A 25114-nucleotide genomic window follows, 5' to 3' on the forward strand; every position below is an offset into this window, starting at 1 on the left:
TTACTTCCCTTCTGCTCTCTTAAGAGTAGTTTCAGGAACATTGCTCAGACCTGACAAACTACAGACTGCAAATCACAGGAGCAATAACTGTGGGTAACAGCACTCAAAGTGCAAATAACAGTTCCAACTTTTTGAGTGTCCAGAGATTTAATAATTTCTCTACACCATTCTGCAGCTCTACACTTGTACATGGCTTGCCATTAACAACGGAGAGAAAAGCAGTACCATCTATTATTCAACAGCCTGGACTGAAAAAAAAAAAAATAATTAATTTCAGCAAAATACACACACAGACAGACTTTTACCATTTCTGTAGTAATCCACAAATCGCAGCCTCAGTAGCCAGTCTAAACCTTAGAGAGGGAAATACTGGTGACCAGAAACAACAAATTTTAGAAATCAAACTCCAAGAGTAAAAAACATTAAATTTTATTTAATCAAATTTAAGGCTTGAGAAAAAAAAAAAATATACTGACAGTCACTCAGAAAAGCCATCTCAGGAGACAGAACCTCCTCTTCCACTGGCTAAACAATGTTCAAGCTGCATGATAATCCACAGGTGGCAGTGGGAAAGAAGAGACAAGGATGGAATGGAGAGACAAAAACCAAAGCAATTCTACGTATAAACCAATTGCCACATCAACCTCCTCAATGGACTGGAGGTACAAGTCTATCCATATGGCACCATATGAGGGTCACCAAAACTAAAGACCTCTTGGAAAGAAATATTCAGGTTTTCAGGAGGTGACTGATGCTCCTTTGGTCACTGCACTTTGTCAGTGCTTATATTCATCTTCTTCACACACAGGGAAACTGTGCAAATGCAGGTATATTAATAGAAACAAAAGGGCAGTTGCACCGTCAAACATACTGACAAATAAATACATTGCTTCACAGAAATAAATTGTGCTCATTTCTGAGAAATAAAAGTGATCATGCTGAAAAGTTTCCTTCTCTCAGTCTAGTTATTCAAGTCTGATCTCATATTTGACATCATCATTAAAAAACTTGTTTCCATTGTAGTGTTTGTGGAGTTGTTTCAAATGCAACCACTGGAGTCGCAACAATTTATCAAACCTCTCTTGGTGAGATCATTGAATTGCTTCTCCTTCAAGGCTTTAGCAGCAGTCTCACACCCAACTGCTTTTGCTGAAAATCTTTAAACCATAACCTAAATCTTTATCCATGGAGTTGCTGCAGGTCCACAGAGAAGGTGCTAAATATAATTAAGCAGAACACGGTAAGAAAGTATTCCCATTCCAAGTCTGAAATTACACAAGCCATGTGTACCAGCAATGAGGGCGGCACTTCACAATGTCTAGGAGTAAACCAGCCTAGAGCCCCAGCGTTTTAAAAGTGATACTGAATAAGCACAGAGAAGTTTACCCTCAGTGAAAACAAATCACTCCATGAATGTAGAGATCCTCAAATAGGTTGAACTTGCTTTCTTGCATTCGGTTCCAAATAACTGGAGCATTGATACAAAGCTGGTGTTAATATGGCCAAAGCCAATAAGAACAAACTGTGGAAAGACACTGTTTTGCATACAAACAGTACTTCAAAAAGAAACCAAGTACTCATTTGTCGTCAGGCAAATTGGCAAGATTTGCAGACACTGGACTCCTGATCTGTGACGCTGGCTCTTGCCAGCAGCTGATTTCAGTGTATGAACTCTGCAGATCTCTTTGACACCATGATGATTTTCACCAACTGCTGAAATTACTTCCCAGCATTGGGAGTTTTGTGCATCAAAAAGTGGCAAAGGGAAATGTACTTCTTAGACACAGTTTTCAATGCAATATTTTAAGAATAAAAAGTTACAAATGGAAAGCATCCTTCCCCAATTTTACATACATCAGATTATTACACATAACCTTAACAGAGTGAGTTGGTTGATGAGGTGCTGTAAAGTTTCAAGCACCAGAGTTTAAAGCAAAGGTTGCTGGACACTGCTGCTTGCGAAGTAACAATAACAGCAGCAAGTTTTTGGCTGCTTCTAATGGACTAGATTCAACAAATAAGTAATACAGACTTAAAATTCAAGACTCTACAGAAGAAATGCCTCTTGCTCTCCCCTCAACGATTTACTGCTGCTGTTTCCTTGTTGTATACCAAAGCTTACCAAAAAAAAAAAAAAAAAAAATCCATGTTGCACTTCTAGCAATTTTACTTTTAGGTTTTTCAGATGAGTGATAGAAGACTGTTCTCTGCTACCGTAAGGAAATCAGCCATCCTTAGACAGGCTTCCTTTTCCTGTTGTCTCTCAGTCACTGGCCAGAAATAGAACTATGGAAGCCAAACTGAAGTACACATGAGAATTACAGCATTGTCTGTGAAGTGCTTCACAGATTAAAAGCTAGTAAGATGTCTGGACGATCAATACAAAGATTCTTACTGTTGATCAGATTTTGCCAGTGAAATGATTGTTAATAAATGCATAATAGAAAAAAGGACATTAGAGAAGATATTTAAAAGTTTGGCTTCCAAAGAAAGCCATTATACTTTAGAAATACAAGTATTAAATCCTTCAGGCAGACTACATGTAGTAAAATACAATTATAAAAATATATACTTTTCTAAAATTTACACTATGTTAGGCACTGTAAATAAACCTGCTCTCCCTGAAAAAAATTGGTGTCACTGGAAGCAGTAAACAATATTAGTTATATGGCCCACAGTAAAACTGACAGCTATTTCCAAGAAATTCTCAGTCAATGCTTCTATCTTAAAGCTAAAAATACTATGTCAAAGTCTGTTAGAGAAGACTGGAACTGTTACTGAACTACAGATCCATCTACTGAACCCTCAAGAAGTCCAAGAGAACAGGAAGAAGAGAGTTCAGTTTTCTTCTGTTAAAAAAACCCACATAAACCCAAAACCACACAAACAAACCCCCCCCCCCCCCAAAAAAAACCCCAAACCAAAAAACACCACAAACAAAAAACCACAAAACAAAAAAAAAAAGAAAAGGAAAAAAACCTTCAGCAGGAATAGTTCAGTTTGATGCAGAAAACTACTGTGAAGAAATCATTCTGGTTCACCATAGTGACTGGCATTTGAACCGTGTATCAGAATACAAGCAGAACTGATGATTCAATAGCTTTCCAGAAGATTTAAAAATTCAACAACTCTTTTACTAAGTGTGTACTTCCTCATTAAAAACAGATTTCAGTAGGGATGAACGCTGAATTGAAATGTTTTTCATCAGTTCTGATATTAGCAGTTAGGACTTGTGAAGATCAATATAACAGTTATGAGATAAACTACAGGAAAGGTAAAAACCATCAACAGCTAGCACAGCATGCTTGCTACCTACTGAAACAAGCTGCATTTTGAGATTTCTGCTAAAGATATAACAGATCAATAAAAAGCTCAGCATTTTAAGAGAGTTGGGTTTTTTTTTTTTTCTATAAATAAAGAATATTTACATTTTTTTCAGACAGGAAACAGCATCAGGGATTCACACCCTCTTGCCTGAAATTGAGATTTAACCTATAATGCTACAGAGAGTCAGATTTTTCCCCTCTTGAGAAAAGGCTCGCATTTCCAACACCATGATGATTATGGTGGTTTCTTGGTATCTCACCAAAAATGACTGCACGAGTCTACTGTAGAGATTAAAATAATTTCAAGATTCTGAAGAAATCAGAATGCCTTCTGAAAATATTACATTTTGAGATTGATGCCAGTTGGGAGTGAAAACAGAACAATCTTCACTGTAATCCTTCAAGGAAAGAGTTTACAGCAGTTTCATGTCTCCTTGCCACGATCTTTAAAATGTGTTCTGCCAATGTCTTGGGAAATTCCATTTCTTCCTTTCTTCCTCAGATCAATGCTGGTGCACCAAGTTGTCTCATTAGAAAAAAATGTAGACAGGTGTGTGCATTCAGAGATTTTTTTTTTTGTTCAGCTTCTAACAAAAAGCGTGAGGGGGTAAAATCCACATAAGGCTTTTAATAGCAGGAGTATCTCATGGTCTGTGTGTTTCTTCCACCTTGGTGTCCTGCCAATAACCGTAAAACATACTTCTTTGCAACACACGTCTGCTTTTATATTCAGAAGGCATTACTTGCCTTTACAGCTTCAATATCAGAAATCAACGTCCTGGCTAGGAAAATCCCAAAAATCTAAAAAGACAAAAAGAACACAAACCATTTTTGAGATGAAACACTTGTAATGTACCAGTCTGCAAAGTGTTCCTAAAAATTAGAGCATATTACCATTAGTCATTATTTGCAGAATGGGAACCTACTTCTTATGTGTTCCTATTACACTGTACTGGTGTCAGTGCAATTACTCTTGTGAAGACATGCATTCATGAAGTGTTTGCAGGTTCAGATACTATTTCATAACCAAGAACATCCTTCAAAACATGGCCACTACTAAAAAGTAATAAAGGCAGCAGAATCTTGCAGGAAATAAAACTCATGAGAAAAAGATGCTTTCATGTAACACTTCAAGGAACATTCAAAATAAGCAGCTTCTAGATGCCCTGGAGCTGGAAAACATCCGCTTAGCCAAGTTTATGTGAGTCTTACACCACTCACACTTACCTATTGGTAAAGTTACAAACCAAGCATTTTCATTCATTCTACAACTTTGGATAATCCAATAAATTTTCTGATAATTTTTTTAAAATATATACAGAATGTACAACTACCTGTACTAAAATGAGTAGACAAAGAGTCGTGAGAAAAGTCCCAGATTATTCTAAGACATTAAATTTGAAATTAAGACTCAAGTTCTCAGGGAACTCTTTCTTTGAAAACCAAAAATAAACTCATAACTGAGCATATTTCCTGAAACATTCTTAGAAAAATAACAAAAGACTGGGCAAAGTTTTGCAAAAGCCAAAAGATTTATTTTAGAAGTAGACAGGTTTTGTCTAAGCCTCTGTCTCACCATGAAATGGTTTAGTGCACAAGAAAGACCCAATTTGAAAATACAAGTGACTGTGAAAGTGGTTTCACAGTCACTCAGGACATAAAAAGAACAACAACATGAAGTTATTGTCAGTCAACACATCTCCAAAGATTGGGCTTCATATCTTTAACATCTACCTAACTGAAGGTGTTGCTCTCAGGACAGCATCTCTCAAAGCCATGGAAACACTATCATGAGATGGTGAAGGAATATCAAAAACCAAGCCAGAGAGTGCAGTACTGCCATGGCTGGGAAAAAGTTTTTGCCAGCATTCTATGCTCAACTATTTTCAGTTAAATAGAAAATACATTCTGTAGTAGATTTACAAGTTTGTTATTTCCCACTGAAGTGAAGCAGTACCATAGCAAAAATTTTAGGCAGGTGTAAACAACTGACATAAGGAAAGCAGGATCTACCTTGAAAAAAGTTATTTGATACATTTTGCTGAGAATTGTAGTTCTTTTTCTTTGACGTACCAAGCACCAACAGGGTATTGGAAGAAGTCACAGCAACTCCTTCATCTGGTTCTGCTAACATCACATTTGCAACCTGTTCACCAATTTGCCTGCTCTTCCGTTCTCAACATTTTTGAGCAGTACACTACACGTCGCATACAACCAGCTCAGTGGTAATTTTAGCATGAAGGGCAGAACTGTATTTTAGTCATTTCGCATTTTTGATAGAAGGCTGTAGTTCAGACCTACTGGAAAAATGACCATAAGGTCTCCCCTCCCTCATGGCATATTGAAATACAAGAAATATATTATTGTATCACATAGCACATTATTTTATATAATAGTCATACAGTAGCATATTTATCTATTAATATATAACAATATACATCTCAATCATAATATACTGTTCGTATTACAATTGTATTGTATTTTTATAGTGACCTTCATTGCTCTGAGAAACATAATTTCAACAGAATTAAGTTAGTTGATACCAGATCATTTTAAAGTCCCCATTCCTATAATTTTTTTTCCATATTATTCTCACAGTTAAAAAATCCACAGTGTCAAAATATTTACCCCCTCCATAACTACTTTTACCTTCAGTGGGTCTGTACCTGCAAACTTGAAACCTTTTTTCCAAGTAGGGTAACAAAAACAACTAACCTGCAGCAGTGAGATAGCTATGAAGACACCTGCAACAATGTAGATATTTTGGGGTAACCAAGCTTCAAGAGCAACGATACATCCTTTGACAAAAATCTGATCATCCCATTGATTCTTGTTCTGAACGTAGAGAAAAAGAACAATAACATTACTTTTCTGCTCAAGTTTATTGCAAGATCAGTCAATCACATGATACAGCTAAACTAATGATTTGCCATTCATGCAGTAATGTTTTTGACCAGATACCAGAAATACATATATGCCCAGATTAAATCAGGGATAAGTGTCTTCCTGCAAGACCTGTTATTTGAATACTTTACAATTAGCAGACAATAGTATTCAGAGTTAGACTATTAGAACTTATAACTGAAATACACATTTGAAATGCAAGCACACCCAGCACACTTTCCCTTTACCTGTTCAATCACTTGTTTTCTGCACCTTCCCACAGTAAAAGTTTACTTTAAGCAAGGGAAAAATCTCACACACACTACTTGTAGTATGATGTAGCATAGTCAGTCAGTTCCCAGAACTTTAAGCAGGCGTATCTACCAGTACTTCCACCATTTTTAAAGTTTTGCCTATGCAGACAGCAAGATCCCCGCACCTTACCTTCTTTCTGACATCATAGCCACACTGTGTATTCACAACTTTTTGCTGCAAAGCAAAAAAAAAAAAAAAAAAAAATTAAAATAAATCAATTGAATTCTACTCACAGTAAGATTTTCTGTATTTTCGATGCACAAACAAACCAAAATAGTTGGCTCTGACCAAGCACTAATAGAACACAAGAAAAGTAATGACAAAGCAGAAGTGAATACCAGCAGGGAAACACTCTCCATGAGAAATCCCAGCTTCACCTATCGCCTGACTTTCAACCAGCAAGGATTTCTTAACGTGAAGCATAGCAACTGTACTGCCAGCAGACAGATAGGATATCTGCATGTCCAGGATCCGTTTCATGTTACCTACTTCATGTAACACCTAAACACTGAGGTAGCAATAAAGGTACCAGGCTGATTTACTACACCTGCAGTGGAGAAACATGCCTTGCAACTCCATCATTTCAAGTAGCATACAACTTGCTATCCCAATCAGTTAAAAGCGAAAGGGTCAGATTCCTAAATTTTAGTAAATAGAACTAACCAATAAGAACCTAATCTTGACAAAAACAGAGTATCGACTCAAATGCTTTAAAGTGAGTTTGTGCATGAGCTCTTCACTAATTGCTGATAAACAATCAAATGGAGTTACTCCTACTTGCCTGGCAGAGAGGTGGTATAATGTTAATTTTAACTGGCACAAACACACTGCTGTACTCTCAAGTCCTTAAAAGCTAGATAACAGAGGCTGGGAATTCCAGGAAACAATGCATTGGGAATAGAAAAATATCAGCCACCAATACTTGCAGACTCAAGCCATACAAAAATAGCTTGAATTACTGGTGATAATAAATTTTCAGCTGTATAACAGGCTGCCACATTTGGACTCTAAAAAGGACAGAACAGAAACATGAAGAGTTTGTGCAAGAGTAATTTTTGATCTTTAGAAGAACTTCTAAAGCCTTAGTCACCACAGTGTGTTCAGGAAGCACATCCTCTCATAACTCTCCAATAACAACAGAGCAATACAAAGCCAGGAAATAACTTACAGCAGGATCAGGTATACAACAGGAAAAAGGAACACCACACTTCTCACGACTTTTGCTTTCACTGCTGCAGTTAAAGTATATGTTGAAGTCCCAGTCCTCTGGACCTTGGGCACCACAGCAATGGTTCTGCAACAGATAAACACACATTTAGCATTCGGGAGTATTTTAGACACAATTGAACAAACTCTCTGGCATTATATTTGTTCATCATCTTCACTTGCTCTAAGGCTATGCAGAATCAAATGGCAACAGAGTAAAAACAAAAAATGAGTAATAAATACTGTGGCTCTATGAAAACAAAGCTATACATTTGGCATACTGCTCCTGGAAATAGGTGCCAGCACGACAAGCAAAATCATAAAAATTATCACTTTAGATGTAATTGCTAGACGGAACCAGTGTACATCCATAAATGGTGCCACAAAGTAGTTTACACAAAAGCTTTGTACTCCATTATTTCCAAGTTAACCAAAACCAGAAAAACTATGAAAAAATGTTTCTTTAAATTTGTGACTCCATCCTTGAATCTTCATGAATCAACAAGTTTTCTTCTCCTCGTTTACTGTAAAAAGGGGATCCAGACAGTTGTGAATAGACAGGATGTTTCAAAAAGAGAGACCCAATTTGAAATCACTGCTGCTTTGAAATTTGGTTCATGTTTTTGAAGCACCCTGTACTTCCTTTCCTTTAAATGAGAAGGTTTTCATATCCAAACGAATTAACTGGTAGAATCTCACTGGCTCAAAGGTAAGTCAACTCTAGAAGCATTCCACATAAGTTTCTTGACCTAAACAGTCTAATGTAATTACCATAATTGCCTGTTAGGGAAATCCCACCATTTCAATGAATGTTCAATTCCTGGAACTAATGAAAGCTGGTTTCTTATTAAGTTATCCCTTGCAGTTTACTGGTCTGGATATTTAAGGGCACAAATCTTTCTCTATAATTTGAGTAATTGAAATGTTATGCCATCACACAGATTCTCCTGGTACCTCATGAAGTTCCATCCTCCTGGGATCTCTCTAGCTCCTCTGTCCACTGCCTTTCTTCACAAAACTTGTATTGACCTAGCTGTCTGCGGGATCACTAGAACTTTAAGTCAGTACATGGATTCAAAAGTTAAAGTTATGACAGACGAGGATGTGAACAGAGCGCAGAATTGTCTGCACATCATTTTCACCAGAAATATGACTAAAGAGAGCTGAACAGAATGGTCAGAATAGGAGAAAAAAAAAAAAAGAAAACATTTAAAGTCACTAACACATTTACCATGAAGAAAGCAAAAGAGGTTCATTTTTATCTTTATAGTCCCTCCTCCCTCACACAACTATGCCTCAGTAAAAAGCCATACAACTATGAAACATGCTAATCTGCCTTAATAAGGTACAGACTATGAGGTCACCTACAGGCCTGAAAGTAATGTAATTAGCCAGAGCAAGGAACTGCCTAAAAAAAACCTCCAGGTCCCAAGGCACACACAGAGAACAGAGCAAGTCAGCCTAAGGAGCACAGCTCCTTAGAACATGAGCTTCAGTGAGGCATTTGAACACATTGCTGCACTTCATTGTTTAACCCTTGCAGAACTACACTTGCTAATTCCCATTGCACACTGCCCTTCCTTGCTCAGGGCTTTCAGGCATGATCAGTGACGGGCTGATTCAGAGATTTTTCTGGTCTGTCTTTTTTCAGGTTTATTAGCTTGTTAATCTGGCTAGTGAACTCCTTTTAAGATCAGCCTTAAGTTTACACTGAAAAGTATTTAACTGGAGTTCAACTGTAAATCAGCTTAGTGTATTAGCCTGGCTGACTGCAACGAAACTAGATCAACAGAAAGAGCAGAGTGGACCAACACTGAGACAATTACTGGTGTTGGCCGTGGCCAGGAAGAGTCCTACCTTAAAAAAAATGTGCCCTTGGCACCAAAAGCTAAACCAAAATGGTAGTGAAATCCATCCAGGCGGGTTACTCAGAGGATGTTTCCATATCAATGCACACACGTCTGAGTGAACAGTATAGGTAAGCTGCTGGTAATATACAGCTGATCAAGCTAGTATCCACCTTAAAATGTGCTTTTGCTATCAAACTGAGCTGTGAGCAGGGATTTCTAAACAATCTTCTAGACCAGGGGTGTCAAACTCATTTTCACCAGGGGCCACATCAGCCTCGTGGTTGCCTTCAAAGAGCCTAATGTAATTTTAGGACTGTCTAAATGTAATTTTAGGACTAAAATTACATTCGGCCCTTCAAAGGCAACGGTGAGGCTGATGTGGCCCCCATTGAAAATGAGTTTGACACCCCTGGCCTAGAAGATGGAAGACAGACAAAAACAACCTTCTTTCGTAAGTGGAAAAATACATAACGGAGACAACACCGCTCTGCCTCTTTGTGAAGTACTCACATATTGTTTCTCTACACGCATTTTTTTTTTAACCACACAAAAATAAACAAAAGTCAGTAGAGTCACCCTCACCAGTTATTTCCTGGGCATGATTACAAAAGCAACTAATTGAATTAAAGTCACCGGGCCCTTACCAGAATGAGCCTTGTCATCTCCAGGTGTTCATCGCTGTCTGCTGGTAACTGAACATTTTAGGACCATAAGAGTGCGAAATTGTTTCAACCTTCCTTGACAACTGCCTGACTAGAGACAAACCTACCCCCGTTAAAAATCATCTTATACTGCAAGATGAGGTGAATTTTGGAAGATTAAAGGCCCTGTGCCTGTAACATGTTACGCATCTGTAACATGGTTCTATCGGCTAAAGAATATGATAAATCTGTAACAAAGAGGAAAAAACTTCCAAATCTACATTTCTCCTAGAATGCACGAAAGGCGTGACAGGATACAAACTTACGATTTTCTGTAGCGAATCAATGAGGTTCTGGAGGTCAATATCGTCTCGGTAGGATTTAATGTTGTTCTCAAAGAATTCCTTGACCCTGTCCCTCACCCAGTCCTGGAACAGAAAAGCCAGAACTGCCACTGCCAGCTCCAGCAGGAATATAAATACAATTGTTCCACAGAACTGTAAAAAAAAAAAGTCTCAAATTGGAAAATATCCATTCGTTTTTAATACATCCCTACTCCAACTCCACCAGAAATAGACACAAAGAATTAAGTTAAAATTCTCACTCAGTACAGATGCCATGAGAACACAGCCTGTTAAATCAGAATACAGTGTAAAGAAACACCCAAGAGGTAGAGTTATCTTTTTGTTTCGGTCACCTGAACTTAACAGTAAGATGAGCACCATATTACAGTCATTATGCACAGCAGTGAAAATATTAATAAATGAGAATCTGCAAAATATAGGGCTAAAGTAGTCCTGATGTTACTTCCTAGATTGTTTTGGTTTTGTAATTTTTTTGTCCAGATTAACTGTTTGCAGAGCTAGAGTCAAGAAGCCTAAGTAGAAAATCAGTTGTTTAAAAAATTTCATCTCAGTCACCGAAGTCCCCAGATTTTGACCACCAAATATTTAGAAGAAATGTTTAAGTTTTTAAGGGACTTGTTCTCCCTAAGACACTACACCAACTCCTCTCAGCAATTCCTGACTAAGTATGTTCCAGAACATCATATTTTGTGACATTACATACACAATGTTATATTCTGGTATAAATATGAATGAAAAAGGGTAGAAATATTTTCCAGAAAGGGGAAAATATATATAGGTTTGAACCTACACTGCTTTTAATATCATTAGTCTGAGGCTCATCAGGTGTAAGTTCACCATACACATTGTAACAACTAATTTAAAGAATTTGGTTTATCTGGGTTTTCTACTAGTTCTTCACCTATCATTCCTAGTTTCCATATGCATAGTAATCCACACATGTAATGATGTCACTTACAAACTTCAGAAGGCAGATGTTTTCCCTCAGTGCTCCTACACAACCAGCAAATCCCAAAGTAAACATCACTATTCCCACCATTAACACAAGCACCACTGGGTCCAGACCATGAAGACCAGTCACTTTTGTCAGATCAGACAATACACCCTGAAAGAAAAAAAAAAAAAAAACACACAGGATAACAGAAAGAGGTGAGCGCTATAAGCATGGTTTTCATTTAACATTCCTTCCATGTGCCCATGATTTCCACATGATTTCACACGAATTGGTTGCAAACCCTTGAGCTTGACAACAGCAACGCAGACAGAAAAGTCTTGTTGTAAAAATAGTAATTGATGATATTGATTGTTTCACCCTAGTGGAGGAAGTATTAATGCAAAGTTATAGCTACTAATTCTTTTGGTAAGTAAATTCAGTGCAGTCAGCTTCTCAGATTACAGTCTCCTGGGTCTATTTACCAAACGAGCTTCCACAAGATGGTGCCAAAAGCTCAGTACTATCACTGAATATTCATTTAGTTTCAAGGCAAAAGAATTAATACTTTATAATAACTTTAAATGCATCAGAAGGACACTCCAATTTCAGAGTTTTTTAAAAAAATAAATAAATAAAAAAGGACATTTTTGCAACCCTAATGTTTAGGTGGCAGAAAGGGTGAGACATTCTAACCACAAAGGTTATGGGTGACATTTTAAGTTAGGGGAACAAAATCTTGCTTTGGTTTTCAAGGGAAGCAGATTTTTCCTCAATATTTTGGTTACACCCCTTCTAGTGCTGAGTAGTCTTAGTAACACTCCTCCAAAATCTTGCAAAAATACAGAAGTATAATCAAAGTATCCCTTTCACCCCAGATAACATTCTTGCACCAGAAGCTATCTGTTCCCTACAAGATACTTGCAATTTGCCTAATTTAGCAGCAATATTTTCTTTTCTGTTAACTATTCAGAGACATCACTTATAATCTTACCTATTAAGCCTGTCTGCCTAGACCTTAGGGCAGAATTTCTCAGTCTATGTAAATGTAATCCTAACACAGTGAAGCCCTTACTGTTTCTAGATTAGGTTTTAAAGAAGTTTATATACCAGCCACGATTAAAATTCCATCAAATATACATAACACAAGCCTCTCACGTAATGTGCAAGAACAAGATGCAACATGCAGAAGACAGAAGGGACAAATAGCTGAAACTCAAAGTTAGGGAGAACAATTTGTAGGGATATCCAGGCAGCCTTTTAATAGCTTGAGTGTTCTTCATAGACTCATCAGCAACACACGGAACATTTTAATAAGGAAATATGTTCCCTTTAAAAGAGAGAAAAAACAAAAATCAACACAGTACAACATCCCATAATTATATGTTTACTGCCTTTTGGTTCTTCTTCTTTATAATGTATATTCTCAAGCTAACTACGTTTAGTGTAAGGGAAAGATACCAGAGAGACTTGTGAAGTAAATTCATATCAGCAGTTTAACTCTGTCAAGGGAACGTAAACTCTTATCGTTCTACTGAGGTATTTGTGCTAGAGTTAAGCACAAAGAATACAGAAGTATTAAGAGAATACTTTGGAAAAATCTGTATCAATTTGTGTTTAAATGTCTGCTTAACAAAAATAACATCTTCAAAATACAGCACTAGAAGAAAATGTGCACATGGAGAAGCTTCATCGACTGATGAAAAGACACTAATTACTAATACTATAGTTATACACAGAAGTTCACCTTTCATAATGTGTGCCATAATGGATCTTGTTAGAGCTGTTAATTTGGCAACAGCAAGACAACAGGGCTGTTTTAACCAAAACCAGCTGAAGGGATGAAAAGGTAAAAAAAAAAAAAAAATAATCAAACTGTAGAATTCAGAATCACTTTGCAATAGCTGGTGAGTAACAGCTGAAACAGCCTATTAAAAACAGTTGTGGTTTATACTTTGAGAAAGTCTTGGGAAGCAAAGACTTCTAGTTAGTGTCACCAGTGACACATTTCCGTTCTTAAAATGATAAGACCTCACAGCTAACTATCAAACTTGTCTACTAGGATAATTATGAGAGTTCCACCTAATCAAACCTTGGCTCAGACCTCACAGTCAATACATGTCATGATTAGCCAGGTTAATTCAGTGCCTTTGCAGAACCAATGCACTATAAAACCAAACACTGTGTGACCAGGATGGTGAAACTTTCACAACTATTTGCAGCCATCTCCTTCCCACGCCAAAACTCAAGCTTTTTTTCAGACAATGTCACTTGCTCAAGCAACATCTCTTGGCAGAAAACTTCCTCTGATCAAAGCATGTCATGGAGAAAAGTCAGCAGGAACTGGGCTCTTTTATTCACCCTCAGATGTTGCTGGTTCACAACAGTTTCTTCATGTTCACATTTGATGTTTACAACATTCTCTTTTAACAAGAAGGCGGGGGGTGGGGGGGGAGTTCTGCCTAACGAAAGATGTTAAGTGAAGGAAGTAAACAAGATAATTAATTCAGGGAACTGTCTCATTCTGTCTTACTCATCTCTCTAAGGATGCTTCTGGTTGTGTCATCTGCAAGATGGTAAAAGCTTTTTGAAGTACAGGCTGCCCTTTACAACGGCACCCAGATTTCCTACAGGTACACAGCAATGAAGTCTGATACCTGAAGTCAGTGTCAAAAAAATCAAAGAATAAAACTCAGCCTTGAAGTCTTCCTTTCAGTCACTTAGGACAGTGAATTAAGAGCTCAACTCTACATGCTTAACTTGTTTTCCACTTTCTTTTAACATTTGTAAGCATTATGCCACCATCTCATCAGAAGTGTGTTGGCAACAGAAGGCAAACACAGATTATCTTTAGAAAGAAAGAAAGAAAAAAAAAATCTCTAATACAGCCCACCAACAAATGCCAAACCAGTGACTGGTTTGAGATACACTAGTATGGAAACTACAAATACATCTCAAGGACAGAGCTGATTTCTCATAATGAAGTTCTGTAAACTGGATGTTGATTGTCACAATATCACACTGCCATCGATTACAAAACAAGTTAGATGCACAGAGAGTGAGACAGTTTACATACCTCTGTGTACGAAGATCAGCAGTCTAAAGAACACAGAAGCTCCCTCCCCAACCACTGGCCACACTGGTGCTAATACAGCCCAGAGCGCTGTTGGCTGACATGAGGGTGCACTTGATGTTCAACTTACTGATCAACACGAGCTCAAGGTTTTTTCCTCACAAAGCTGCTTTCTAGGCAGTCAGCCCCCAACCCATACTGATGCATGGGGTTGCTCCACCTCAGGCATGGGATTTTGCACTTACCTTTTTTTTTTTAAATAAACTTTCATAAGGTTCTTGTCAACCCATTTCTCCATGCTCTTGAAGTCTCTCTAAGTAGCAGTCTTGTTTTGAAGCAGACTGCCCTGCTCCCTTCTCCATTTGTTATTAGCCACAAACTTGCTGGGATGAAGTTAGGCTGACTAGCCCCTAGTTTCCCAGATCTTACTTTGCAAGCTTTTTGAAATGATTTCACCAATAAAAACTGTTTTCCTGAAGGGCGCAGTGTTATTTGCCTTGCTTCTATTAACAGTTTATTATAATTCACCTTATTAGTAATTTTTGCAATATCTCTTGGGTGAGAGATTAACATCTATCCAGTTTTTATTGTGTAAACTTCTAAGATTTTATGCAATTAAACTTTTACATTACTATTCAGAATAACAAAATCCATTTATAAGATTATAAGGATAGGCTGGTTAGATATACCAGTGAAAGAGACTGGATTTGCCTCAAACAGGTAAAGTAAACCAGGATGGGTAACATTTTTACAAGTAGTTACTTTCAACATTTCTCACAAATGAGCATTCTCATTTCAATATACCATCAACTAAAAGAGATCCGCATGATCTACCTACAAAAAAAGACTGCTGAGGAATGAGTCTAAAGTGTACTCCTAGGGGAAAAAAGAATGTAAGAATAAACAGAGAATTTAAAGGGAGCCAATGTACTTCATGTTGCACTAAGAGACAAGATATTTAAAACTCTTCCACCACCTGTAGTTTATCTTTGGGTCTCCCACTGCAGCACAGCTTCTGGAATGTTTTTCCCTTACTTCCCATCTATTGTTCATCTCTCTGTAAACAGACAGATCCATACAGGCTCTTTGGCTGAAGAATGGCACTAGCATGAGAGACTGTCCATACAAGAAAAACAGACATGAAAAATAATGTCCAGATTTCATGAGCCATTCAGAAGTTCAAAACCACAGGAAAAGCTTTGAAGCACTTATTTGCAAGATAGGACAGAGAGCAGAAATAGTTCAGGCAAAACTTAAGAAATAACAGAACAAGTCTGCCTTCATCTTTAGTAACTCCAGTGTACCATAAAGTCCATCTGGCAACTGGAGGTAGTTGTGAGCTCGTCATTTCCAATTACACAGATCCTATGCGCTTCTTTACAGAAGATAAAGCAAGAATACAAATTCAAGACAGGTTAAACAACCGCCCTAAAGGGTTAGAAAGAAAATATTATAACAACAGAATAGGAAGTAAATGCATTTGTGTGTGGAGACAGACTGCTTACCACATATCGATGGTATCACTAATCTAGTTGTGAGAATGTCTGCACACACATAGGGAGCAGGGAGAAGGAGAATAAATACCCCAGTGTTAAGATCATCATAAAACGCCTTCACTTCCAAGAAATAGAGGAATCCCAGAATCTCTCTTTACGCAGGTAGCTGCTGCATATAAGCACTCTGATGAAGGAAATCTTACATTACGATGCTAATTTAAGTGTCCCTACCCAGCAGCACAACTGAATAGTGAGCACCTGCCCTCCGCTGTTAATTAAGATGCAGATCACTAAATCTGCTAGTAATTGTCACATTTTCCTACTGCTTGCAGTCATATTAAAGCCATGCTTTTACATTCATAGCAAGGGGATGAACCATTCATTTCCATACCTATACCATCTTTTCTCGTGTAACAAGAGAACTCTGTAGGTACATGCCCACACTAACTTCCTCTGATTTAGGAAACGATTCAGCTGAAAGAAGCCTTTGCCAAAAATAAGAGTGTTATTCAGCTAGATCACATTCCCCAATTTTGTTCTTCTACACGGAGACACAATCACTCAAGCAACTCCATGGGGAGTGAAGTGAAAGACAACAGATGGCCTGAAGACTGGGACCAACTTTCTGAAGTAGTCCAGAGTTGCATGTGGGGTTTATTTTAATATAAAAAGAGATGTCTTTTACATTCCTCCAAAATACTTCTTGTTTTTAATAAAAAGAGGTGGGTAGATAAGCATGTTTTAGAAAGCATGTTTTCAAACGAGAATCTGTTTATAAAGACTATTCATAAAGATTAAATTCTCCCTGGCATCCTGCTCTTACAAGTTTACAAAAAAGGTCTAAACATCAAGGGCTACAGCTTAACACCTGACCAGGGACAAGAATGAAACTCCAACTGAGCTCAGCTTAGATCATTTGAACAGAGTCCTGAGCTCAGATGCTACATTTAACCTCTGCTGCTTCCTGAGGGAGTAGTTTTACTGGGGTGGGGGGGCAGCAACCAGCGTAAGACCAGTCATTTCTGTCCTTACCTTTTCACTCCACGCCCACAGTCCAGCGGCAAGGAAGGCCACCCCAGCTAACTAAAACAAACAAACAAACAGACAGAATTACATATACTAATCAACACATTCTCAAACACTTAGTGAGTAACACTGTTGCTTAAGTAAAACAAATATTGCCTGTAATCTCAGACAACAGTAATGGGGGACATTCCTCCCCATGAGTGAATCTCTTTGAAAAAGGTGGTTTTATTCTATAGCATTCTTGCATTTTATAAACTACTTTGAAGAAGTATTCCATTTGATCATTCATAATTACTGAAGAAGCACACAGTACTAAATTAACAATTCCACACAGTACTGTGCAAGTGGAAGTTATCCTTGTCCCAAGGACTTGCTCTAAACTTTTTGCCTGCACACCAATGAAGTTTTCGGGATATTTAATGCATTTTGAGCTTACTCCCTATTTAGGCATTTTATAGTATTACCCTGACAGTAGCCATGCTTGGCTCTTCGTAACATCACAGTGTCTTGGCTCATTACATTAGCCTCTTCTCTAATTAGATGCAGTTTGTGTTCTGAATCCTTGCCTTGTTTAAGCCATTTTGAATTAAGCTGAAGTAATGGTCCACCCAATAAACTTTCAATAAACAACAAATCTAATTGACAGCATACAAACCCTACACAAATTCATGTTTGAATAATAAATATTTCAAATTATGATCATCCAAATGAAGCAAGAGTTCCTTGTTCTAGCCTTTTACTCCCTTTCTCCATTCTCAGGCTGTTGGTCTTTAATATCCAATTTCAATAATCAGACTAAAATGACCTCTTTACAAACTGAGGGCAACTCCCCCTCATTACTTAAAATGGCATTCCACCCTGCTGTGGCCATGTAACCTTGAGACAGTGAGATCCTGGAGTGTGTCCAAAGAACAGCAAAGAAACTGGTGAGGGGCCTGGAGCGCAAGTCTGATGAGGAGCGGCTGAGGGAACTGGGGCTGTTCAGCCTGGAGAAAAGGAGGCTGAGGGGAGACCTTATTGCTGTCTACAACTACCTGAAAGGAGGGTGTAGCATGGAGGGTGTTGGTCTCTTCTCCCAAGTAAGAAGTGATAGGACAAGAGGAAATGGCTGCAGGTTGTGCCAGGGAGGTTTAGATGGGATATTAGGACAAATTTTTCACTGAAAGAGTTAACACGCACTGGAACAGGCTGCCTAGGGAAGTGGTTGAGTCACCATCCCTGGAGGTATCTTTTAAGACAAGTAGATGTGGGCTTCGGAACACGGTTCAGTGGTGGAATTGGCAGCGCCAGGTTTACAGTTGGACTCAAGCTTAACGGTGTTTTCCAACATAAATTATTCTATGATTCTACATAAAGGACTGAGGTTGTTCCCCACTCCAAGGCCTTATACACATTGGCAAGTAAATCCCAACAACTGAAAAAACAGCTTGAAAACAGGGTCCTTTCCTCTAGGAAACGCAGCACCTCCCACGAACTAAACGAGCATTATAAGCAATTCCCCCCAGCACAGGTAAGAAGCAAAAACGGGACTTTCTTACGGACACACAGGAAAATATAAGTGTAGATTTTAACAACTGCTGGGTTCACCGCCTGCTTATCCTACACTGCACCCAGGGCAAATGAAGTTGTTCTTGGTTTACTCTGCTGGGGGGAGTCGGGGAAAGGAAAGCAAAGAAGGGCTGCAAGTGTCATTCATGTCATTTTGTAAACATTACTCAAATGATGTTAGACACTTCCCTCTAGGCATGAAGTATTACATACCATATTTTAGGATTTAAGCACGCAGATTAACTAACCAAACCCACTACTAATACATGGAAAGAGTTACAACTGGGCAAAGCAGTGCTAAGCTAAATTTCCAGATACTGCTTAATAAGCAACAGCACAATGACTACTCATCTCAGACTCTCAAAAAGCTAAGTACCTTTAAAGTGATGATTTGGATCAAAGCACAACTTTAAAAATGCCATTAAAACCCACATGGATTTAAACATAATATTTACCCAGATTACCCCCTAAATCTTAACCCAGTGATTTTCAGATTAAGCAGCAACATGGAAAAAAACAAGTATATATGTACATAAATAATCAAATGCGTATGTCATTAAGTTACACAGTGAGTGCAATTGATACATCTTTCACCCTTTCTTATTCCAAATGCTCCAGGAATGTTGTGAGACAGGTGAAGACAGCTGGTATAATTTGCAGTAATCAGGGTAAATTACACAGTAGGCACAGCTGGATCTTTAGGAACTTTTTCTAAACAAATCGGGGAAAAAAAAAAAAAGAACTGGGAAGACACACATCTTCCACATTCTATATAGCAAAGTAACATTAGTGTAACACTATTACTGTGCTGTTGAATATACAAATAAGGTGGCCTCTTCAGACTGGCTGCCTTTTATTATAATTGTCATCTTAATTAAATTGTAATAGATTCTTGATTAAGTAGATTTTTCACTAGCATGCTTCATTCTCACCTCTGAACATGGACACTGCTCTCATGTTTTTATAAAGCATTCGGTTTCGCGAAACTACACTACTTTTGCAAAGTTATTTCCATGACCGCCTATGCAAGCTATCTACAAGTCAACCAGCTTAATCAGCAGAAAAATAAACTTAGTCTCATAGAATCAACATGGATAAATCTAAAACTTAGCTAGGACAAGTGATTCATAATTCTCACTAGAAGCAGCCAAACCACATACATTAGGTTTCTGTAGCAAAAAACAGTGAAGTATGATGTACTTGAAGAAACAAAGCCATCAGCTACTACATTTACAGGCACAATTACATAGTTACCTAGCCAAATGAGATCTCTCTGCTTTCAACACCACGTGCAAGATACTTTAAAGAATCTTATTGAAAACTATTGTAAAATGCACCGTGGTCATAAAACCACCTCAGAAGCTAGCATGACTGGAGTATACCCAGAGTCCTGCAGATAACGACCACCAGGAAAATATTCTCTTTCCCACTCTTGCACGGAGACGTTCAAGTGACAGCTATGCGGCAAACCAGGGAACCGATCCAGCCTGAACTGAACATTTTAACCTTCATCAGCTTACTGAACTGACGGGCCACATGGATGGCATAACAGGCAGCTGAGAAGTAGCAATGCTAACTGAAAGCGTTTCCATGGGAAGTGAGCAAGCCAGCTATTCCAAAAGAGGCATTTTGAAATTCGCCTTTCACCAGAATCTGGATGACATATAAGCAAGAACAAACTCACTTCTACGCCAGTCATTCACACCATATACTTCATGAAAGATTAGACAGAAATATACACAAAGCAGCTCAACTGTACCTCTTTGAACAGGAAACTAAAACTAGCAACCAGCATTTGGTCATTTCCTGCTTTAGAACTGAAAATTCGACATTATTAACATATTGCATCAAGCTGCGGCCCTGCTCAGGAGATGTACACTAGTGACGCCAACTCACAGACACCGTGAACAAGACCACTTAGCTTAAGCATTATCTGTTCCCAATTACACTTAAAATTCCTTTGTCTATGCTATTAGAATCACCCTACTAACTGAGAAAACAGATCAAATTTGTTTATCAAATCTAGGTTGCGGTTAAACATAATTCTTGCAAGACAGCCCTTGCACACAAACTGATTTGGGGTTAGCCTGCTTCAAGGTCTGATTAGAAGCAATGGGAATGTATTCCTCTTGTGCTCAGTTTTTGTAAGCACAAAAATGTTATTCTTACAGAGAATGCTTTTTCCATCCCCTGGACAATCCTATTTTACATTGTAGCTCCACCCATGCTGGAGTAGCCAACAGCACTTCCTTCCTGCCCTTGTTTTTTCCCAGATTTTTCCTCTCAGGGTCAGGAAACCACATGGTAGTGGATTCTTTCCTCTTCCTGCAACAGCCTTTCTGTTTTAGATGTTCCTGAAAAACACCACACACTGCAAAGCCAAGAAGATCTTATCCTAACCTGCGTCTTCACTGTAAAAAAAAAGAAAAAGAGCTCAGAGTTCTTTTCCAGAGCTTAAGAGAATTTTTGCCCTTCATCATCACATTCAGAGCAAAGATGCCACATCTCTGAGAACACGAGCGAAGCTTTTTTCCCCTCAAAAAAAAAAAAAAAAAAAATCCTTAGGAGCCACACACAAAGCTACAGAGCATTAGAAGACAAATCAAGATGACAGCAGCTAAAAGCTATTTTATCACCTTCTCTCAATTCATCCGAGACAGTGATCTCATACACAATCTAAACGGCTCTGGCAGAGCACACGTGCAATCCTTCACAATTCATTGAAATAGCCACGTCCTGGCTGAGGTGCAATTCTTGGACTACCCTAAAAAAACCCCTTCAACGGTAAACAAAGAAGCAAGCACCAAAAGCAGATGACTGAGAACACCTCCTTTTATTCCATGTGCCTTGCCAAGTGCAGGCTGGAAGGCACAGGGCAGTGCAGCACCCCCAGAGAGGGCACCTCTGTGTTCCCCCCGGGGCAGCTGTCACCCCCACCTCCTCCCTCCGCTGGGGCTTTCACAGGCTCAACCACAAAATGACTCAGAACAGAAAGGTGCACAAATCAAGCTCTTCGCCTTGCATTACTGCAGTCTTTTGATTTCATTATGACAATGAAGCTATTTTGCCAAAAAAAAAAAAAAAAAAAAAGCTTTAAAACTCCAAAGGAGGTCCAGCCTTGCTATAATAAGGCAATTTCACTTAAAATTCTGAGCACTCCCTGCAGGGCTGTCTTAATGGTTCCAACACTGCCTCATCACTACTCAGTAAAACAAGCGTACTTGGAGAAGTTCAATCTTATTAGCGTGCTTAAACATAAAGATGAAAATAAAGTAATCCCACATTAAAATCATGCCTAGGAAGACAGAGTCTGACTATGACCTCCCTTCCCTTTCTTACAAGGGAAAGCCAAGCACAAAGAACAGTGGTTTTTCAAGCTGGTCATACACAAGTAGCCAGCAGAACTCAACCTTCTGTTGCCAAGTTTCCAACCTGAAAAAAGAAAAAAAAAAAGAAGTCTTCCAAATAATGAAGATTTACAGATTTCTAAGGGCTGATTAAACTGTGAGCTTGCCATTACCAAAATAGTCATATTTGTCCTCCAAGTTCAGCAGTTTGTTGTACCCCAATCTATGTGAACTGTATTTGAAACATGACACAAACTGAAGAGGAACAACCCACTTTAGTCTAAATATTCTGTACGCCACTCACTAAGTCACTATGTGCTTTAACTTACACACTTTAGCTTTTATACAGTCACCGATATTATCTTTAGAGTTACGACAGGGTAGTCAACAGTCAACATATGCATCTCTAGTAAGCCTGACAGAAGAACAAATACAACTCTATTTACATGCAAATTACCTGGCTTCTGAATAAACTGCCATGAGTTGATATAGGGGTGAGTTACCATCATACCTCCAGTAACAGCTCAAAGTGGCTACAGGCTGTCTGCACACCTAGCTGAACACCACCCCTCATACTCAGCATACAGCAGCCACCCTCACTGACACAAACACAAAACAAGCTCCCACAAGCACCTGTCCTACAAGCCAAGAAAAGCAAAGCAAGACTAATGTTCCCTCCTTAAATGCTGCTTTTTTGAGACCCAGTTCCATTTCCCTTCTGATTTTGTAGTTCTTCAGTTCAAGGCACATAGAAAATTTACTTTGCTCTATACACTATGGATTTGTCCAATTAAAGAGATTGTTACAGACGAGTCACCCCAGCCAGATGTTATAGGCTCCTGAATCACTGTGAGCTAAATGATTTATGCATTGCTCACGGGAGTGTCTGCCCTCCCACTCTGCATTGACATCGTTTGTTCCACAACTACAGGTGCCACTCTCTTATCAAAAGACCTGTAGTTACACATAATTTACTAGGTCAGCTTAATGATAACTTTTCTGCAAAAGCCTCAGACCGTTCATTGAGCAAGCTACCAAGACTGCTAGTACCCGCTCAGAACACCAATTCTTTCAGCCAACAGATCAGCTGAAACACACAAGCTGCATTTCAAACTCCCCATTTTTTTTGGAATCTATTCAACAATGTTTATTTAAGGAAAAGAAAAAAAAATCATTGGATTTTCATCATTAATTTAAAGAGAATACAGTAAAAAAAGAAATTTGAAAAAAGTGGAATGTAATGACTCTGCAGAGAATAAAAAAGAAGAGATCAAATTAATTCCTGTGAAAAGGCACAAGCAAATTCTTTACTGTCTTCCCAGTAAAGACAAAAAAAATTTCAGTTTTTCAAAGGTTGTTTACCCATCAAAACCAGTAATAGAACCCACTTCAAGAGACAGTCACTAGAAAGAAAGCAAAGGTCTAGAACAATCCTAATATATGCATGAACAAGAGCCCGTCACTTTCTCACATGTCCCCCACACTATGTGAAGAGCAGCCACCCACATACACAGTCATTTCTCTGAAAAGCAGAACAGCTTGACAAACATCACTTCTCATTGCACCACACTCCACTACATGGACATGGGAGCTCTACTATATATAATAGAAGAAGATAAAGGCCACCAGCTCTGTAGTTATTTGAGCACATACTTTTTGACACATGAGGCCATGAGGGGAATACTCAATTGCTAGCAGGGAGAGAAGAAAAAAAAAACCAACACAACATCACTAACAAACATTTGCACTATGGCAATACTATGGTAAATTAACCCTCACTAGAAAAAAGCTTCTACACAAACCACACACATCTTTTCCGCCTTGTTATCCACACAAGGATAAACTCTCCTGTGGCTCAATGCTGCATATCATGTTAAAACATGGCACTAGTAAACAAGAAGTAGCAACAGTAGCAGATTTCTGCAGTTTTCAACAGCAATACCCAGACATTGCAGTTTCAGTATTACCTGGCCTTCTTACATTTTTATTAGGTTGAAGACGGAAGAAAAATTGATGAGTAAGAAGTGCACAGACTCCCAGCTCTTCTCTTCAGTTATTTCCCATCCTACAAGTCATCCTTTCAACAGAAAATTGGACCAGATGACCTCCAGAAGTTCCAATCAGAGACTTTTCTGTTATTCTAAATTAGTTCAGACTTCTGTCCATCATACATACAGCTTTCAAAAAAGTTTACTTTCTACTTTAAATACTGCCAAAGCAGACAAAATGTGCAGAAACGCAAACCTAGTTTACCAGAAGCTTATGTGGGTTAATCAAGCAAAATACCAAGTACTCACTGACGAGTACAAACAAGATTCTGCAGCCTGCAATTTATGTGCAGATACTAAACCCCTCTTTTTACCGAAGTTAAATACAGATTCGGGTAATAATTCTGTATATCTTAAATTTTAGGTAGTAAAAAGTTGACGTGGTTTAAGAAATCACAGTAAGTAAACGGAATTAATATAGTCATCTCTAGCATGTCTACTGATCGCAGACAAGCCAGGATCAGGAGAATCAATTTTTACTCTTAGCTTAAATAAGTTGCTTCAACCACATATCAGACTTTCACTCTTACTATCTGATCCTTTCGGCTTTGAAAAAATGTAAACATCTTTAGAAGATGCTATCCATACTAAGAAATATTTAAACTCTGATTCAGAACATTAAACTAAGCTGCTAGCACCGGGCAAGTCACTGTATCTGCATTTCTCCATGACCGCATGTGCAAACCCCTAACATTTGACCTGCAAGTCCTGAAAAGAATTATCAAGTTTATATCTGAACTGCATCCTAACCTTCCGCTCCCCCTCACAGACATGTTAACTATTTCTAGTACAACATTACGCATCAAACTTTGAATACCCATTTTCTGAGGTAGTTGATTCAACGATCTTGATCAATGTACACATCCAAAAGCATGTACATGCCTGGTTTTGCACCCTTCTTGCATTCAAAATTCTAAACAAACATTATAGGTAGGCTAGACCCTAGCTAAGTATTTCAAGACAGTATCAGACAATTTTGCTGCCCACAGAGCATGACATTTAAGATCCTGACTATGTTTTAATTCCAGCTGTTGAGACATCTCTGAGGTAGCTCCTTTC

General features: G+C 38.3%; 1 protein-coding gene across 2 annotated transcripts in view; it reads right to left on the bottom strand.

Annotated features, from left to right (window-relative positions):
- Positions 1–2919: 2919 nt before the first annotated feature.
- Positions 2920–25114, bottom strand: part of TSPAN14 (tetraspanin 14) — a 38059-nt gene continuing 15864 nt past the window's right edge. Inside the window, exons 3-9 of one of the 2 annotated variants that reach the window (XM_065639044.1) lie at positions 17119–17169; positions 11545–11691; positions 10548–10649; positions 7693–7818; positions 6654–6698; positions 6042–6161; positions 2920–4127 (exon numbers count right to left, since the gene is read on the bottom strand). In XM_065639044.1, coding sequence (XP_065495116.1) covers positions 4056–4127; positions 6042–6161; positions 6654–6698; positions 7693–7818; positions 10548–10649; positions 11545–11691; positions 17119–17169 — 663 coding nt within the window. In that variant the 3' untranslated portion in view covers positions 2920–4055. Of the gene's footprint in view, positions 4128–6041; positions 6162–6653; positions 6699–7692; positions 7819–10547; positions 10719–11544; positions 11692–17118; positions 17170–25114 lie in introns of both variants that reach the window. The other variant, XM_065639043.1, reaches the window with a different exon arrangement.

The sequence above is a fragment of the Caloenas nicobarica genome, chromosome 7 (genome assembly GCF_036013445.1).
Source record: "Caloenas nicobarica isolate bCalNic1 chromosome 7, bCalNic1.hap1, whole genome shotgun sequence".
Lineage (NCBI taxonomy): Eukaryota > Metazoa > Chordata > Aves > Columbiformes > Columbidae > Caloenas > Caloenas nicobarica.